Source organism: Trichechus manatus, unplaced genomic scaffold (genome assembly GCF_000243295.1).
Source record: "Trichechus manatus latirostris isolate Lorelei unplaced genomic scaffold, TriManLat1.0 scaffold00032, whole genome shotgun sequence".
In the NCBI taxonomy this organism is placed as follows: domain Eukaryota; kingdom Metazoa; phylum Chordata; class Mammalia; order Sirenia; family Trichechidae; genus Trichechus; species Trichechus manatus.
The window spans coordinates 19,796,390-19,817,141 of record NW_004443968.1 but is presented as its reverse complement, the minus strand read 5'-3'; the positions used below and the strand labels follow the sequence as shown (position 1 = coordinate 19,817,141).

The window sequence follows — 20,752 nt, the reverse complement described above, 5'->3', positions numbered from 1 at the left end:
CAAAATAGAAAAATGCTGAGAAAAGAGAGTTGAATTTGGTAGTAACATCAGCAGACTCCAAGAGTGGAAAGATTAAAAAACGTTAAGAGAAAAAATATTTTCATTTAAAATGACTCCTCAACCTCAACAGAAAGGCAAAAGAACAGTCTGCAAATTAGTTTGAGGAGAAGTGTGAGAATGAAATATATTTTATTAACAGATGTGCAATTAATAGAGAAAACACACACACACACAAACATATATATCAATAGGCTACAATAATAAATTTTAATCCTTAGGATCATTAAAATGTAACGATCCTACTCCCACCCACTAAAACAAACAAACCTAAACCCACTGCTGTCAAGCTGATTCCGACTTACAGCAACCCTGTAGGACAGAGTAGGGCTGTCCCATAGTGTTTCCAAGGCTGTAAATTTTTACGGAAACATACTGCCACATCTTTCTCCCACGGAGCACTTGGTGGGTTCAAAGTGCCGACCAACATTTCAGTTAGCAGCCAAGCGCTTAATCACTGTACCACCCAGTCTCTACTCACTAAAATAAAAGGCCATAATTAGAAACATGCTTTGGATATAAAAACTCTGATTTAAAAGCAGACCTTACATTTAAAAAGCAAGCTATTATTGCCCCTCTAATTGCTGCAGAATCCACAAACCCACACACACCCCTAACCTGGTTTGCTGCTTGCTTTAGTATTCCTTAAGGTAGTTGATGGTGTCGGGAGGATCTTTGCAGGTGTGTATGTATTTAGAGATATTTTTCTTCTTACTACTGGACTGGAACGTGAAGCTGTCGAGGCTGAAAGAAAATAAACAAACATGGTAATTCAATCATTTCCTTCAAATTCTATCTTTATATTTTAGAAAATTTCTTATGACATTTTAGTGACCCTAAAAATATACATAATAACAGTAGAAAATAGAGAAGGCAAGGTTTGCAGAGTAAATTCAGTGAAACCATCTTTCCTATAAAAACAGTTCTCTCATTTCCTTAGCCAAAGAGATGCTCTGTTTATATTGTAAACAATAAACATTTTAACAGTATATACCAAAAAACTTCCAACAAGAATAGAGCAACAGACTTAATTTTACCCTGCCCTGTTAAAAACTCAGGTTCTTAAGGGATGGCAGAGAGCTGATGACATAGTTTTATTGCCTGGTAGTGGAGTTAGTAATCTTTAAGACAAAGAGCCCCAAATTGTTTTTTTCTCAGAACTATCAAGTAGAGATTTATGGATGGTTCATCTACAAACACAACAGTCTTCCAAACTATCATATCTAAGAATAAACTAATCAGATTACAAGTAATTCAACAAACAGATTGTCTTCCTATATTCTCAAATGTGATTTACCTTCATGGAAGAGAATCTTAAATAATTTTTTCTTCTAAACAAGGTAAAGAGACTGAAGAGGTGTGAAAAAGAAAAATTGGGATAATTCTTGTCTATGAAGTCCTCTGGCAGAGAATAGGCCAGATACTTCAATCATAATTGGCACCCTATTTTAATATTTAAAAGAATGAACCATAGGCTTTAGAAGGCCTGGGTTTTAGTCATGTTTGGCCACTAACTAGTTGATTTCCTCAACTGTATCTTTCTAGGTTTTTCTCTTTAAACAGTAAATTTTTCTCAAATGAAATGTTAAATAAAATGGATCAAAGCAGAGATATTCTGGTTGAAGCAGCCATAGAAGACACAAGTCCTTTAACTATTCAGTGTCCTTCACTTCCTTGTGGAACTTCTGAAGCCTTGCAGGAGCATAGTTCGAAGACCAATGAACTAGTTTATCTCTAAAGTTTATCAAATTCTTTAAATTGCATTAACTATATTTACTTTCTCATCTAATTCCCTTAAAAACTAATGGCATGAAATTTGAAAAAAGCTAGAGGGATTGCGGTACAATTTATATCTATGATATACAGAAAAGCTAATTAGAACAACTGGAAAGGGAATCTAATACCCTTTGGCCTCATTAATACAGTCTGACGAACTGAACTCACTAACCACAGAGATTAAGCTGTCATAAAATAACAGCATCACAGAATAAGTCTTAAAATTACTATCTTTTGTATAGTTTGTAATTGTTTTTAAAAATATTCCACTAAAATTCTCTTTTCAAAACAAACAGATGTCATTAATGCTGCTATACTTCCAAGGCATACACTGCAAATCTTCTAAATAATATTGATGTCTACCCAAGTTCTTGCAGCCCTGGTGGCACAATGGTTGAGAGCTACGGCGAGCTACAGCTCAAACCAAAGAGGTTGGCGGTTCGAATCCACCAGCCGCTGCTCAGAAACCCTATAGGGCAGTTCTACTCTGTCCTATAGGATCACTATGAGTTGGAACCGACTCGACGGCACCTAACAACACAACATCCAAGTTCTTACTTAATAGCTAGAATCTGTCTTTAATCTCTATTTTAAGATTTCAAATCTCTGCCCCAGAGAAGCACTGAAGCAGCAACTATAAAGAGGGGTAAACCAGAATTTATTCAGGTTCTCTACTACCTTCTGAGAAGAAGTATTGTCCATTTTATCAGGTTACAGAGAACATAAAAGGAGGTGTACACCCTTCAACTTAACTGACTTTGACTTTATAGCTGAGAGAAGTTATTTTACTTGGAGTATTATCAATTATAAAGAGATAGGTAAACCAGAATTGTAAAGAGGGGTAAATCAGACACATTCATATGCACAGTTTGAAATTATAACATACTTTCCAAAGCCATTCCTAAAGTGAAATATTTTAGAACATTCATACTAAGATACCTCTCCATTAATCATTGCCATTAATGACTGAAAGCTGACCTCTAATACCAGAAATGGAAGAGAGGGGAAAGGCCACTACATTGCAAATATTTAGGGGGTACCATGTGTACAAAATGTAATCTGAATAGAGCTTTCTAGAGTTATACAGCCTTCACTATGGATTACACCTCAACATAAAACAAAAATCCTCACAACTGGACCAATAAGCAAAATCATGATCAATGGAGAAAAGACTGAAGTTGTCAAGGATTTCATTTTACTTGGATCCACAATCAATGTCCATGGAAGTGGCAGTCAAGAAATCACACGACATACTGCATTGGGCAAATCTGGTACAACTGACCTCTTTGAAGTGTTGAAAAGCAAAGATCTCACTTGGAGGACTTAGGTGCACCTGACCCAAGCCATGGTATTTTCAATTGCCTCATATGCATGTGAAAGCTAGACAATGAATAAGGAAGACCTTTGAATTATGGTGTTGGCGAAGAATATTCAATATACCACAAACTGCCAGAAGAATGAACAAATCTTTCTTGGAAGAAGTAGAGCCAGAATGTTCGTAAGAAGCTAAGATGGCGAGACTTTGTCTCGCGTACTTTGGGCATGTTATCAGATCAGTCCCTGGAGTGGGGCATCATGCTTGGTAAAGTACAAGGTCAGCAAAAAAGAAGACCCTCAACGAGATGGATTGACACAGTGGCTGCAACAATGGGCTCAAGCACAGCAACGACTGTGAGGATGGCGCAGGACCAGGCAGTGCTTCGTTCTGTTGTACATAGGGTCACTATGACTTGGAATCAAATTGACAGCACCGAACAACAATAAAAAGAGTTATACAATATGGTGGCCCAAGCAAGGGAAGAGGAGAATAATCAAGAAGGCATAAAAGTGTCTTTCATTCCAAGAACTCCAATATCTCATTTTGTTCTTGGTAGAAACCTATTTATACCATCTTACAAAAAGAAGAGTGGTATTTAAAGAAAGTAACTTTTCTAACATATAGCTGGAACTACAGAGATTCTTAACTCTCAGCACAGCACTGTCTCCCAAATCTAAGGCTTCCCAAACTAGAAATTCCAATGTGATGAAGGATCTTTCAGAACTGAAAATGACTATTGGCAGCTAACTTCTCACAACTAAAAAGGTAGTCCCGGACATTTTCCAAAATGGTGTACCTCAGAATAATGCCACATATTTAAATATATTATCAAAAAAGTGTTTGTTTCAAAAAATTAGTTCTGGAGAATCCAGGTTATACACTTTTCTTTACAGAAGAACTTCAGTCTTTTACATGTTAACATTACTATAACTTTCCAAAGGAAGGTAGGGTATATAATACATGGTTTCCAAAACTTATTTAGTCATGAATCTCCTTTCTTCACAAACACGAACTAACCTCTTGAGAATATTTTCTGAGGAACACAATTTGAAAAGATGATGTACTACTGTCCTCTCTTCAGTCACCAGTTTCTTCTAAACCAGTATGACTACTTACCAAAAGTAGTGAGGGGATGGGCATGTGTGTATGTGTGAGTTAACATGGGCTCATATTTTGTGACTTTTAAAATGTTTATTGGAAAATGATATACAACAGGAATGTGAGAGTTCCAGCAAATATAGTTTTAAAAAAGACAATGACTCTATATTATGTTAACTTCTGTTGTTTGGTCCAAGATTTTTTTTCTTTTTGTAAGAAAAATGATTTTTGGGGAAAGTCAAGAGAAGTGGTACATTGCATATTACACCAGAGAATTCTTAATAATATCCCTTTCCACCCTTCGCTCCTAAAATTCTATTCATTACCACTACTTGAGTTTAAAATTTTATAATTCTTGTTATATTCAGATAATATCTACTGTCCAACAATTAAATAATAATAACGAAGGTAACTTTTCCTACAAATTTCAGGGGTCTTCCGTGGAACATCACTTGATGGAGAAGCAATGGAAGCAAGAAATTCATCCACCTGCTTTAAAGACAGGGCATTGTGAAGAGTTTCTAGAGGACAAATAGATGGCACCATGGAATATAATTCAAAACCTGGAAAAAAAAAACAAAACAAAAACAACAAAAGAAGTTGGATATTTTTAAAAAGTCATTAATTAAAAAGGAAGAAGACCGTTGCTTAAACTTGGACAGTTTAGGTCTTTTCAATCACATGCAAACACATGAGATCTCTTAAGTCATGACACCAGATGCTATGCAATACGGACTTGGAACAAAATGGGACAAAGATTTCATTTTAAATATAATCACACAGTACAGCATGCACACAATTTCATTCTCTATTTTGGTAAAATCTGAGAATAATACTTGAAGGAAAAACCTGGGGAGGAAAACAGAAAAAATACAATTTTAAAGTTTTTATTTTTTTAAAGTCTATTCAGTAGGTGACATAAGCTGATGCCATAATGTGTCCCTTATGTCAGAATGCTAAAGGTAACTTCGTGTTGAAAAACAATTATGTAATTATTTGTGAAGAGTGATTTTAAATACGTTTCTAGGCATGCCAAGGCTAAAAATACTGGTGTGATCCCAAAACAACATTCACTCACCAATGCTGGAATTAAAATTCCAAAACATATTTCACCTACCTTTATTGAATTAACACAATAATTCTATTATTAGAAATCACTGGCTAAGTAAAGTTAAGGCAAGTAAAAAGCAATACAAAATACATTTATATCCAACAATGACACAGAAATACAAAAATTTCATGAACAACCATGCAGATATGTATTAATACCATCAGAGAAACAAAAGCACCTAAAAACATAGATTACTTACTTAAAACAAATAGAATATGGGTTATTTGCCTTTAAAAAAAAAAAATTACCAGCTTATTTAAAGTTTATTCAACTGAATGGCTTTTAAAATTGCTTTCATATACTGTTAAAAATAACAAGTTTTCCTGCATCTACTCTTTAAAAAACTCAAACTAAATGTCCTCCGAAGGAATACTTGAAAGTTTTATATAAAGTCCATTATTGCTAATTAAAAAATAAAAATTAATTTAACATAAATAGACAGCAAAACTCTGTTTCAAGAGATCCATGTTCATTTTCATGTTGACTGATATCTGAGTTAGTTAATTTTGGGAGGAAACACTGACCCAAGAACTGCCTAATTTTCAGCTGGAATAGGGAAACTCTTTGGTTAGAAGGGGATCTAGTTTTCCTATGAAAAACACCAAAGGACTTATAAAGCTGATGTGTTTGATTTTCAGGTGCAAACAAGGCATGACAGAACATTACAAATACTTAAAAAAGAAAAAAAAAAAAACAGTATAATACCAAAACAGCAGCTAAAGCACCTAAGTTAAGCACTAAAGAAATTAGGTTTGGCAAACTATTACATTTTTTTAAAATACGAGATTCATGCAAATAAGCGCAAACCCTTTCTTTGCATTACACTAAACTTAAGAATGCATTTTTTTCTCTTTCCCTAAAATATTTATAAGTCTTCTGTAACAATTGTTTTTCTTGTATTTGCCTGTTAGATTTTACAATATGCAAATGACAATACAATGATGTTCCTCTGCACTACATTTTCCCATTTATCTTTAGTAAACTTTGTTTTTAATGCACAACGAAAGGGTTAGCGCAGCAATTTAAAAAGCCACCCTGCTGTCATGTTTAGAAGCTATAAAAACATACCACTGGAGCCTAGAAATTCCAGAGGAAACGGACCAGCACCTATAGAGGTGTAGGTGTTCTGCACAGAGGCCCAGAAAATAAGGTAAAGCACTGTCAGAAGATACTTGTCTCACCATGTTCTTGAACTAAAGATGAAGGGATGGGTAAGTCCGTGATATATGTTAAAGATGGAAGTAACAAGAAAGTTAGGGGAAATAAAGGTGAAAGGAAGAGTCAAATGACAATTCATAGGACAGATAAGACAACATAGCATTAAACAAAAAAGAAAAAAGAAACAGTCTGAAATCTGGAAAACCCAAAAGAAATGTTTTTAGAGTTGAAAGGAATGCATTTTACATGCATTACAGTTGCATGAGGAATAGAAAATCCAATTTTTTAAAAAAGTCTAAATTAAAGTAATAAAAAACTATTCTATTTTATGTTAAATTTAACAGAATTATGTCTTTTCAAACATTTCAGTTAAAAACGGACTTCTCCTAGATAAAACCTGCAATACTGGTTATACACACATAAGCATTCTGTATAAAGAATACAGTCTTAAGCTTGCAATGTGTCTTCTTATAATTTTGTGACTTCTGTTTTTCTTATGACTTCTGTTTTTCTTCTAGGAGGTTCTTATACATGTGTTTTCTTTTAAAAGCTGCAGCTGTATCAACTAAGAAACTTCTTTTTCAAAAAAGTAGCGTTTAAACAGCTACAACAGAGGAAAAATACATTAAGCTTTAAGGCTAAATTTTCACTTGTCGAGGATGAGATCTTCTTACTCCACCTTCAAGAAGTTATTAGTGCACTGTTATTTAGATGTATGGTTAAAGGATGGATCCAGAAGGGGGAAAATGATCATAAACTTGTGTTTAATCCTTTAGCTTCACAAGTTTTTGAAAAGACCTGCTTTAAGTTTTTGAAAGACTAACTTGCAGTTAAAAAAAAAGTTCTCGGAATAAAAGTACCTCCATTCCAAATAAAAAACAGAAATCTTTTCTTTGATCCTAGATTACTTCAAAGTGATCAATAAAAACTCACTCTTGCCCCCACAAGCTCAAGCTCTCTATAAGCAGCTATGGTAGTGCAACAATTCCGTTTATAAACAATGGCTTTGAAACACTTTCTTATTCAGCCTCACCAAGTTTAATTTAACTAAATTGGGTTTCTAGGAGTCCTAAATTTTTTTTAAAAAGCAGTGGTAACAAAAGGAAGTGGTTGCTCTACAACAGCAAACCATATTGCCATACCAGGACAAAGTGAAGACTGGATGAAGTTTTCAGAGCGCTCCAGACCAATTCAGGTTTTGCTTTAGACAAAGAGCCAAGGGATAAATGATGTTACACAGCACAATCCGCATCCCTTGGTTCCCAAGAACGTTTCAGAGACGCATTCTCATTTGGTTATATGTCATGGGTAGCTCTGTATTTTCATTAAAAAATCTCAATAAAAACAACCATGTGATCAGAAAAAGAATTAGAAAAAAATTGAATTATTAACAATTAAGAGTCGTGGGGTTGTTAACCAATGTCGTAAAAAAATATGTGCACTGACTGTTTAATGAGAAACTATCTGTTGTGTAAACCCTCACCTAAAATACAATAAAAAAAATTTAAAAAAATAAAAGAATTAAGAACAAATTAAAGAATACTAATTGTATTTTTAAAATTTGTGTAGACTGATCACTTGGGAAATCAGGAGGAATTTTCAGGAGTTAATTTGGTATTAGGGCTCATCATCATTGTGGCAATTTAAAAGTTTGATGAGTAATTTTAAAAATTATTGTGTAAATTATAGCTGAAAAAGGGAGCTAGACAGTATCAATAATTTAGGTGAATAATAAGTTGGAATTGTATGCCAATTGAAATTAAGGATCGAGAAATGAATGATACTGTATACCCCACATTTTGAAACAAATGAAAAATAAAAAAAAGGGATGAAGCAGGGGAGTATCTTTTAAAATAAAAGCAAAACGTACCATTGGTTGGGTGTCGAGCAAATGAGATAGAAAACCTTTTAACAGCAGAACCGCGTGTGGCGTCTGAGAAAGAGAAAAACAGGTACCTGAAATTCGTAACAGCTACCAAAAGAGGGACACTTAAAAAAAAGAGGGGAAAAACAAATACATGAGGAGGTTAGAATTAGGTGACATGCAGAAGGTACAATGAGAAAGGGTAATAAGCCCAATACTGGTTAAAAGAAGTAACTGGCTTGATGACAGAGGCAAAGTGTTTAAAGAAATACACAAAAGAAAGAAAAGCAGGATGAGCTGGCAATCTGGAAAATCCATGTTGTACCGACTGAAGTGTACTTATGGAATATATGAGAAAAAGTTTTAAATAAAGCCGAGCCTGAAAGGGCTAATAAACACTCTTATTAACAAAAGGGACAAGCTTCTATGAGCCTAAAAAGACATTCTGAATATTAAACTTAAGTTATATTAACAATAGTGAGAGGATCTCCTTCAATTAGGGATCCTAAGATATTCTCATCCTATGCTTATTTTTACAAAAATATTTCCAATATGATATTTTCTTCCACTTTTAACATTCCACTCAGTTTATTTTATTTAGATCAATATCAGTAAGCAAAATAAGGGTTAACAATGAACAAAAGTTTAAAAGATAAAAGAAAGATTTATTCTTTATAATATAGCTTATCAACTATCTAAAAGAATACACGTGATGCAGTTCTAAATTTTACATTGTGCTAATACTGTAAATCTAACCACAATTAAATGTTTGATGAAACATGGGTCCAAGCTGTGGGTAACAGAGAGCACTGATAGTCATTTAGGCAAAGGGTGCTAGGACTCCACTTGAATCAGTCAGTGGCTTTAGGTTTGCCTTTGAGGAATATGTATGCTGATGAGTGTGTGCGTGGGTGTAGGTATGAATCTGTGTGTGCATGTGTGCACATACCATCTATGCAGCCAGAAGAGGTCAGCTTTTTACGATGAGTACGAGCATAATCCTGTAGGTTAGGTGCGCTTGAAGAACCCCCGAGCACCGAGGTGCTAAACAGGCCCGCACAGTGAGACCCTGATGGGAGTTAGAGAAAATATACACAACGGGTGTTCTTCCATTCACATTGGGAATTCATGCAGCATGCAATTAACATGGCTCTTACCACACATAAGGCAACCTTGAGCAGTGCCTTGAACAGGCTCACAATATGCCTGTAACGTCCTAATGATGTCAATTTTAGTACAATGTTTCTAATCATGTAATCATTCTCACCATTTATCAGATGTACAAATGGGGAAATTTAACACTGGACAAAACATCTTTGAGGAAAAATAGTATGCCCACAAAATGCCACAAATATCCTAAAAGTATTAAAAACACTACCATAAAAACTAATTTAGGATGGGATGGGGCTCTAATGGTCATCAATTTGCAAGAGCAGACCATACTTGGGGGGCGGGGGAGGAAAAAACTCCAAGCATAAATTAAGTCACATTAAATCAATATTTTTAAATGCATATATGTAAATAAAGAATATTTTGTGATGTCCTTGAATTAAGAATTATCAATATTTCACTAAAGCAAATCAAAGCTTGATTTGTGACGTCAGGTAAAAACAATTCCTTTTAGGCTTAAATTATTTTAAATTTATAATACTTAACAAAATGACTTAAGATCTTAATAAAACCCTCAATTGAGGGGGGGAGGGAGAAGAAAAGAAAAAGGAAACTCCCACTGAAACACTATTAGCAAAGGAAACACAGCCACAATAAATTGATGCTTAATTTGTAGCAAGTCTTTACACTCAAGCAAAACTTTCACAACTGGGTAAAGATTAAATAAATTTCTATCAAGTATATTATGATACATCTATAAAAGAAGGGGGAATATATAAATTTCTGGAAAGATATTGTGGGCATATTAAAAACTATCAACCTAATTTACACATAATTAACTAAAGAAAGTTCCTCAAGTATGTAGGCATCAACAGTTTATACAGAGATCGCAATATATATGTGGTATAAACTTACAAGGATCTATTTAAGCTGTTATTAAATTTACTTAGATAACTATTTACATAAAATAATACATGCCATTACTTCACAGTTTATCAACCAAGAGCTTAAAACCAAATGAGTTTTAGAATGGTCTTTTCCAATGTTGCTTTGAGTGTTAACAAAGAAGCAATTATATTCTATTAACTCAATGAAGAGTAAAACTGCCACTGTTCATTAGTTTGCTTTGGTTTTCCTTAAGAGCTGCTCAAAAGGAAAATTAATATATGCAGATAGGGTATGGAACACTTCCCACTTAAGAAATATGTGTGTGTGTTTTTTTTAATTAGAAAGTAAAAAATTCTTTTTTTGTATACAATAGCATCTTTTCATCTTTATTAACTTGGAAAATGGTTTCTTTCTTAAATTAAAACATGTTGAAATTTTCCTTTATAGATTGCAAGGTTAAAAACCAACACTGACAACTGGACTATACCTTTGAGTGGTTTATACAGTGGGCATTATTTCTCGTTCATTTTATTGAAACTTTACTGTGCATTTTGAGTTGTACAACTCAAGATTTCTGAATTAGTACACATTAAGTAAAAACTAAAGCATAGCATTTGGTCATGCTTTCAACACTGAAGAGTTTTACATTTATGCACAATAGTGAGCATAAGTAGGGTACGGAATAAAATTTTCATTGGATCACATACCTACAGGATTCTGCTTCTGTTCCACAAGATTTCTTGGTGTACGCAGGTAATTAGTATTTTCAGATACAACCTGCACAAGTAAAGCAAAATAAATGAAGTAAAACAGTACAATTAATTCAAAAGCCCATACTTCATATGCAGCCTGTTCCAGACAGACAAAGGTTAATAAGCTGTATGATAAATATTAGTAGAAATACACAAAACATGAAAGATCATGCAAGATCCCCTTCTGAAGGGAGTCCATTTCATATGAAGTCCTTGCAATGAAGTGGTGCGAAGCAGGCATTCAGAATGAAACATCATGTATGAAACAAGACAGATGAAAGGAAACAATTAATAGATTGAAATAATTTCACTCTCTCTTAAAAGAAGCCAAATGCTCACTCTTAAACAGCTCCTGTATTTGAAGGGGGGAAAACAAACACAAATAAAAGAAAAGACAGACAGAGACTGTTGAGGTCACCATACAATTACTGATCCATGCACAGGCTTTATCAGAGTAATCTTTAAATATTCACAGACTTAATGGATACCATAATCCCTTTTCCTATAATCAAGTGCATTATATTTCCAAAAGGAAACTGCAGAATTTCTCAGAAAAGTCAGGTGTGTAACAGCAGACCTTCCATTGTAACAAAAACCACAGTATTTTAAGTTTCCAAATGTCATCACAGAAAGTCCTTCTGAAGTCTTTTTTTTAATTCAAATTATTGATGGGCACATATACACTTGTCCCCTCTTATAAAGAAAGCATTAAAATATTGTATAGCCCAAAGGAAGACATACTGTTATGCAGTCCTTAAAAGAAGATACTTCCACATAATGGAACAGCAAGGAAGAAAATGATCAATATTAGACACATCCTGCTAGTTAATACTGGGACACTGAAATTTTGGTATTTTTAAAAATGTTAACATTCTCAGCAAATTCCAAATGGAATCTAATTCTTCATTTATTACAGGAAAAAATCATTAAATTTTCCTACTATAAAATTAAGTAATTTTGTTTCTGAAAGTTTTGAAGGACAACAAAGCCAAAGAGAGAATTTTCTTTCTCATTTAAAAAAATTTATCAATCAAGCTAAAGTTCCAGGAGTATAAAATGTAGTATTTTTTTAATTCTGGATTTAAAACTCTCCCAGTAAAAATGCTAAACACATGCAATGCAAGTGATTTCTCTACCTCAAATATTGTCAGATATCACAAGCATTTTTAAATGAACCCCAAAACAGAAGGATTTACTCTGATGTAAAATACAAGGGATTAGATGTCCTCAAAGAGAGCTGTTTGTTGCTCTGAATGCAGGGAGGAAAAATGTTTAATGAAGTAAAGTTTAAAAACCTGTTGCCATGAGCCAAAAATACTGGATGTGAAAGCCAATGATTTGGGGGAGACAGGGGAAGAAGTGATTTGTTCCCCTGATCTGCGTCTTCGACGCCCAGTACCCACACCACTGGTATAATGCAGCCAGGTACCAGTACCCTCTGGGCTAGACACACTCAGGGGGCTCTCTTCCTGGAAGTGAGAAAGGGGGCAAAAAAAAAAAAAAAAAAAAAAAAGGGAAAAAAAAAAAAAAAAAGCAGAGCATGCAAAGTTAGATATAACAGAGCCAAATGATCAGAAAGAAAAAAAAATACAGTTTGTTTGCATTTGATTATTAATTTTTCTGAAACTATTAAACAATAACTTGGGAGCCAAATATTCCAACATTTGAGAATTTCATAGGAATGACTTATAAATCTAATTATATGTGATAACAATTATAAGAAATACCTTATTATCTTAAATATATAAAATATTTAAACTGCTTAATAAGTAGTTGTTCTTTCACTGTCAAAACTAAAAAATATTTGGCAATTTCCTATTCTAACAAATTTTCTTAAATATAAGTTTTCTGCTTAATTTTAAATGTTCAAGAGGTTTTGTGCTATATTGGATGCACTTTTCAAGTCAAAGCAAGAACCGTGCAAAGAATTTAAGAGATTTCAATGTATAAACTTTAAGGGGGGAAAAGAAAAAAATCTAACAGTGGAAAAAAACAAAAATTCAGAGAGCATAAGATGGATTCAAACTGCACTTGTTTATACTTTCAAGCTATCTGTTTAACCCCTCCAAAGATTATTTGTAGAGTTCAGTAGGCAAAACATGCAGCAAACATTCACATTTTACATGTCTGCATGTTTAGATTTCAGACAGGAAGGACAGAGTAAAATCTACTTGCACAAAATGAAGAGAATAGTCTTTTTCTCTGTGTGTCTTTTTGAAGTACAAACGTCTGATATCCATGGAGATGGTGGGCGCTGGAAAAAGTCTTCAAGGTTTTACTTGAATAATTTACCTTATGAAAGTAAGAGTTTAGCATGGCATGGAAATAATCTCTTGAAAGCAACTATTTAAGTATTTATGAGAGAAAGATTTATAAATGTGTTCAGCGTTTTAGGAGTTAATAAGGGCAGTGATTTAGGTGAAGATTTTGCAAATATAGATGAGTTACAAAATGAAGACACACCAATACATTTGCTGTATCCATATAATAGGCTTTTGGAGGTCAGAGGAGAGTGTTTAATGGTGAAATTCTGAACAATGTGATTAGCCACAGATTGTTTTGTTCAACAAAACATCAAAATCACTGCTCTCATATAAACAGTAGTTTTAGGTTATATTAATATATGTCATTTCTTGGTTTTCTGAAATTAAGGATACCTAAACATAACCCAAGATTTCTGATTTATCAGTTATGCTATAATAAAACAAATAATTCTACAATTGTTAATCACTCTCTTTTGTATTTACCTTAAAATACCATATTCAAGGGAACCTTAACTAGGTTACAAATTACATTATTCCTACCCATCAACTGCTGGATAATGTTATATCTAATTCCTCAGACTTGACAGATTTAAATATCAACAAAAAGTATTTTTCTGACTTAAAAGTTGATAGTTCTATCTTAAAGTTAATTTCTTGCTTTATACTTTTACTAGAGCATTTAGAAAACATTTATAAGCATTAACTTCAAACAGTGATAGGAGAATTATCCTATAGAGTACAGATAATCCCAAATAAAGGAATTTAAAGTATTAAAATGTATAGATGTTAAAGATTTACTTAACAAACTCCAGTCCAACTAATTTTCTTTTTAAATGTTATTTTAGTAGCTATTTATGTGTTGTTCTATTAATGAAAGTAAAAATTAGCCTAACCTATTTAATTGTAGATCTTAATATAAAGATAAAATTTTCAACTATATCATCAAATTTCCATATTACTATATTTTTGCATTCGGGCTAACAATGGGACTTCTATATCTTAACCTACAGTGTTACTGGAAACAGTTGCTGCTAAAGCATCTTTATTATTAACTAAAAATTATTTCTGATCAAATAAATCAAACTTAGAAAAAAAACTTCTTTATTTAAGAACAGCCTAAGTGACAAGTAAAATAAGTGGATCATTTTATCATGTTATTAGAAAAGCTTTAATATTTCTATCCATTCGTGTTATTGAAACTATATACAAAGCTCCAAGTTCTACAACTAATCTCTATATTTCCTAATTGCCTCTGTATTTTTTGAAATTTATTTGAAAAGTAGTCAAACTTGACAATTAAAAATTCTGTTTAAGTTTCTAAGCTGCACAATTAAAGCTGTATTTTCTTTTCTGTTTTATTAAAATATAGTTAGTTTACTTTATGAAAAACATGTTATAACATCTATACTTACTTCATTTGCAGCCATCTTCTTAGATCTTGGAAGTGGAGATTTTCTATGTATATGAATTGGCTCTGATACCATAGGTTTGAATAATAGCACAGCTCGATCAACCTCATCTTTTTTAGAAGTATGTGGTTCATCATCACTATCAATTTTAAGAGAACATCTCTTGCCTTCACTCTGTGGCCAAAAATACAACATTTTTTAAATTCAGGAAGAAGTAATCTCCTTTGATGAACAAATTCAACCACCATTTGTTATGGTCACTTGAAGTATATATAAAAGTTTGTTTATTTAAGTGACTTAATTTTAACTGAACACTTTCAACAGTCTAGTATTATGTTGAATACTATGAGAGAGATGACATTATCTCTGATTTCAGGAAATGTATACACTCTATGGAAAAATCAAATAGTAAAATAACAACAAAACAAAGTGCTTAAATTCCATCAAATGTCTAAATAAATAACAATAAAAATGACAGTAACAAATGGAACAACCAAAATGGAAATAATGAGAATGTTTGTGCATTGTGACGAATGTAACCAATGTCACTGAACACCTTGTGTAGAAATTGTTGAATGGGAACCTAAACTGCTGTGTAAATCTTCACCAAAAACACAATAAAATATTATTAAAAAAAAAAAGACAATAAAAACGAATATAGATTAGTGCTGTTATACAGGAATGCCATCAACCTAAGTATAAACTAAAACAATATTTGAATTTATACATTTTAGAATTTAAAATCTATTCCATATATTTCTAATAAATCTGAGGATTGCATTAAAAAAACGACAATCACTCAGTGATCCACTAAATTATTTACTAACTGCTTACTATGTGCTAGGAATTGTACTAGGAGACAGATGAGTAAGGTAAAGTTACACACTGCAAGAAGCTCATAGTATAGCATAAGAGACAGACAAGTTAAAAGACTTCATACCAAATATCCATCTACAACAGAATGAATAAACTGAGGCATAGTAATATAATAAAATACATACTGTAAAGCTGATCAAAAGAAGTCAAACAGAAGTATATAAAAACCCTCATCAAACTTAAGAATAACAGGGAGCATCTTTAATCAAACAAGGGATATCTAAAAATTTGAAGCAATCATCACAGTTCATAATAAAACACTGAAAGATGAAGAGTACCTACCATCACTAAACCTAATCATATCTTACAGGACATATTGTTATCATTCAAGATGATATGATTATACATCCAGAAAATTCAAATGCATCTATGGATTAATTATCAGAATGAATAATATTTTAAAAAGCTTCTAATTGTAAAATCTTTCTACAAAAATGAGTTAAAATTCAATATGGTAGAAAAAAACATAAAATAAACCATTTATAATAGCATCAAAAAATATAAAGAACCTAGGATTTAATCTGACAAAGAAGGTATAAGATTTATGAAGAAAATCATAATTTTATCTAAAAGATACAAAGAATACTGAAATAAATTCAGAAATATAACAAGATCTTGGATTAAATAATCCAATACTGTAAAAGTATCATTTCTGGCAAAATTGTTCTGCAGAGTTAATGTAATTCCAATCAAAATCTGAAACAGTTCTCTTTAGAACATTACAAGATTATAAAATTTATATCGAAATGCAAGAGCCCTGGCATATCCAAGATAATCTTGAATAAGAACAAAGCTGGAGGGCTTCTGCTACTAGACATCAACATTTATTATAAAGCTACAACAATTAAGATTGCGGTACTAGGAGCAAGAGAGAGAGACAAATAGACCAATGGAACCATATTAAGACTCCAGAAACCAACCTACCAATGTATGGACACAATATATGTCTGTAATATCAGAAGTGGTACTGCAGATAGTAGTGAAAAGATGAATTATTCAATAAATGATGCCAGGCTTAATTATCTACATAGGGGAAAAATGAATCTGGACTGAACATCACACATACCATGTCCAAAAAAGTCAATTTTAGTGGATTAAAAAAACAAGAGAGGAAAATGATGTCAGAGGGAAGAATAGTTGCAGGAAGGCATAAAGAACAATAGGAATGGTGAACACAGGGAGAGATCTAAATTGACTTGGAATACATGCTCTAACACATATAATTTTTTCATTTAGAAGATATGCTCTAAATAGAATTCAATAACATATTAAGAAAATCAAACATCACAATCAAGTGGGATTCACACCAGGATTGCAAGGATGGTTGAACATTAGAAAATCAATCAGTGTAATTCAACACATAAATAAAACAAAGGAAAAGAACCACATGATCATCCCAATTGATGCAGAAAAGGTATCTGATAAACTCAAACACTCTCTCTTGATAAAAACTCTCAGTAAAATAGGAATATTGAGGGAAATTCCTCAATATAATTAAGGGCATATATACAAAACTAACAGCCAACATTATTCTTAATGGAGAAAGACTGAGAGCCTTCTTCTTGAGAATGGGACTGAGACAAGAATGCCCATTAATCACCATTCTTATTCAATATTGTACTGGAAGTCCTAGCCAGAACAATAAGGCTAAAAAGGGAAATAAGGAGTATCCAAATCAGAAAGGAAGAAGTAAAACCATCTCTACTTGCAGATGCCATGGTTCAATACAAAGAAAATCTCAGAGATTCTACAAAGTAAGCTACTGGATCTAACAGAAGAATTCAGCAATGTTGTAGGGTACAAGATCAATACATAAAAGTCATCAGGGTTCCTCTATACTAACAAGGAGAACTTCAAAAAGGAAATCAAGAAAATAATACCATTTACAATAGCACCTGAAATGATAAAATGTCTAGGAATAAACCTAACTAGGGATGTAAAAGAACATATACAATGGAAATTATAAAACATTACTATAAGAGATTAAAAGAGACCTACATAAATGGAAGAACATTTCATGCTCGTGGATTAGACTTAACATTGTGAAAATGTCAACACAACCCAAAGAGAGGTATAGATAAATCCCTTTCAGATTCCAACAATATTCTTTACTGAAATGGAAAAACTAATCGACAACTTTATATGGAGAGGTAAGAGGCCCAGAATAGACAAAACAATATTGAAGAAAAACAAAGTTGGAGGCCTCTCACTCACCAACCTCAATCACACTAAATAGCCACAGTAATCAAAACAGTCTAGTACTGGTTCAATGATAGACACACAGACCAGTGAAATAGAATTGAAAATCCATAAATAAATCTATCCACGTATGGACAACTAATTTTTGACAAGGGGTCAAAGTCCATTCAATGGGGAAGAGACAGTCTAACAAATGATGCTGGCAAAACTGGATAATCATTGGCAGAAAAATGAAACAGATCCATATCTCATACCATACACGAAAACTAAACCAAACACCAAAATGTTAAAGCTAAAACTATAAAGTTCCTGGAAGATAACATAGGGACAAAACTATGGGACTAAATTATTTTCAAAAATAGATTATCAAACACAACTACAAATGCACAAACAGAAGACAAATTAGATAACTGGGACCTCATTAAAAAATACTTATGTTCATCAAAAGACTTTATTAAAAGAGTAAAAAGACAACATACAGACTGGGAAAAAACCTTCAGACATATTTGATAAGAGCCTAATCTATAAAATATATAGAAAACTTCAAACATTCAACAACAAAAAGACAAAAAATCCAATTGAAAAAGGGGCAAAGAACACAGATAGACACTTCACCAAAAAGGACATTCAAGCAGCCAACAAACACGTGAAAAAATGTTCGCCGTCACTAGTTATCAGAGAGATGCAAATTAAAACTACAATGAGATACCATCTCACCTCTGCTAAAATGGCACTGGTAAAAAGTAAAACAGAAAACAATAAATGCTGGCAAGGATGTGGGGAGAGCTGGGGGGATTGTGAAATGGTACAACCACTATGGAAAATGGCATGGCACTTCCTAAAAAAAACTACAAACAGAAATATCCTCTGATCCAGCAATCCCACCCCGGTATATACTCCAGAGATCAAATAAAAGCAACATGAACAGACATATGCATACCTATGTTCACTGCAGCATTATTCACAAGAGCAAAATGATAGAAACAACCTAAGTGCCCATCAAGAGATGAATGGATAAACAAAATACGGTACATACATACAAGGGAACACTACACAGCCATAAAGAATAATGATGAGTTCTCGAAACATAATGTGGATGAATCTAGAGGACAGTATGCTAAGTGAAACAAGTCAATCACAAAAGGACAAATAACGTATGATTGCACTTTTATAAGAAGACAAGAGTAAGTATATATATAGAGATCAACATTCATTGATGAAGAACAGGATCAGTGATCGTCAGGGATGAGTGGGGGGTGAGGTGAGGGGGAATCACTCTCTAGATAGTAGATACTTATTTTAGGTGATGGGAAAGGTAGTACTGAATGTCGGCGAAGTGTGCACAGCTTGTCCAAGGTAAATGATGTCACTAAGAAGTACATCAGAGAAAAGAATATACTTGGTAAAGGATAAGACGTATAATTTTGAAACAACACCAACAACAACCAAAGGAAAAAAAAAAGTGTGTGGTTACATATGTATTTATATAGGCATACATGCATATGGGAGCCCTGGTGGCATAGTGGTTAAAAGCTCAGGCTGCTTGGTAAAGTAGAGGGTCAGCGAAAAAGAGGAAGACGCTCAAGGAGATGGACTGACACAGTGGCTGCAACAACGAGCTCAAGCATGATTGTGAGGATGGTGTAAGATGAGGTGGTGTTTTGTTCTGTTTTACATCGGGTCGCTATGAGTTGGAACAAACTCTACAGCATCTAACAACACCACCACCACATATACATACACAAAGAGATGTTTCTTTATGTGTATCATATGCAGGTATGTGTGTGCACGCATATATATTCACGTATACACTAAAACACATAGACGGCATAGTTACAGATAATTCTTAGACATAACCAACGAAAAAACAAACTGAACACATTGCGATCAAGTCGATTCTGACTCACAGCAATCCTACAGAACAAAGTAGAACTGCCCCATGGTTTCCAAGGCTGTATGTAATCTTCACGGAAGCAGACTGCCACATCTTTCTCCCACAGAGTGGCTGGTGGGTTCAAACTGTTTACCATTCAGTTAGCAGCCAAGCACTTAACCACCATACCAGCAGGGATCCTTGACATAACTAAACACCTTGTGAATTTGGTTGTCTGGGTTTGAAGGCTAAGGACCATAGTCTCATGGGACAACTCGATCAACTAGCATAATATAGTTCATAAAGTTTTATGTTCTACATCCTAGTTTGGTAAGTAGTGTCTGTGGTCTTAAAAGTTTGCAAGCAGCCATCTAAGATACATCTAAGATACAACTAGGTCTCTACTGGTTTGCAGCAAAATAGAAAGAAGGAAACCACGGCTCAAGAAGAAACTAGTCTACAGGACTAATAATCTACGTGAATCACGGACTCATCTACCCTGTGACCAAAAGAACTAGATGGTGCCCGGCTATGACCACCAATCGTTCTGCTCAAGGCCACAACAGAATGATCCTAATTGAATGGGAGAAAAATGTGAAATAGAACTCAAATTCTTAAAAAGTGCAGACTTATTGGACCAGAGGACTCCCTGAGATATCGCCCAAAGAAATCCTGTGAATATGAATCAAAACAATCCCCTGAGATTATCTTTTAGCTAAATAACAGATTGGTTCATAAAATAAAGACCATAATCTATGACTACTACGCTCCTTTAAAAAAATCATCTACTTGAGACCAAATGGTCAACAATCACTCTAAAGTAAACATGAGAAGGTAAAGGGGCAGGGAAACATTACTGAAAACGGAACAACCAGAATGGAATTAATGAGACTGCTGACACATTGCGAATAATATAACTAATGCCACCACATAATTTATGTAGAAATAGCAAATGAATTTGCTGTGGAAACTCTCACCTAGAACACAATAAAATATTAT

At 33.5% G+C, this 20,752-nt stretch overlaps 1 protein-coding gene across 16 annotated transcripts in view; it reads right to left on the bottom strand.

Annotated features, from left to right (window-relative positions):
• The window catches only part of PPIP5K2 (diphosphoinositol pentakisphosphate kinase 2), an 87,239-nt gene that overhangs the window by 7,288 nt on the left and 59,199 nt on the right, over nt 1-20,752 (bottom strand). For 5 of the 16 annotated variants that reach the window (XM_023730135.1, XM_023730136.1, XM_023730143.1 and 2 more), the window contains 7 exons: nt 14,809-14,979; nt 13,308-13,424; nt 11,088-11,157; nt 9,332-9,451; nt 8,389-8,451; nt 4,672-4,812; nt 676-801 (listed from right to left, as the gene is read on the bottom strand). In XM_023730135.1, coding sequence (XP_023585903.1) covers nt 676-801; nt 4,672-4,812; nt 8,389-8,451; nt 9,332-9,451; nt 11,088-11,157; nt 13,308-13,424; nt 14,809-14,979 — 808 coding nt within the window. Of the gene's footprint in view, nt 1-675; nt 802-4,671; nt 4,813-8,388; nt 8,452-9,331; nt 9,452-11,087; nt 11,158-12,427; nt 12,602-13,307; nt 13,425-14,808; nt 14,980-20,752 lie in introns of all 16 variants that reach the window. The other 11 variants (XM_023730146.1, XM_023730147.1, XM_023730149.1 and 8 more) reach the window with 8 other exon arrangements.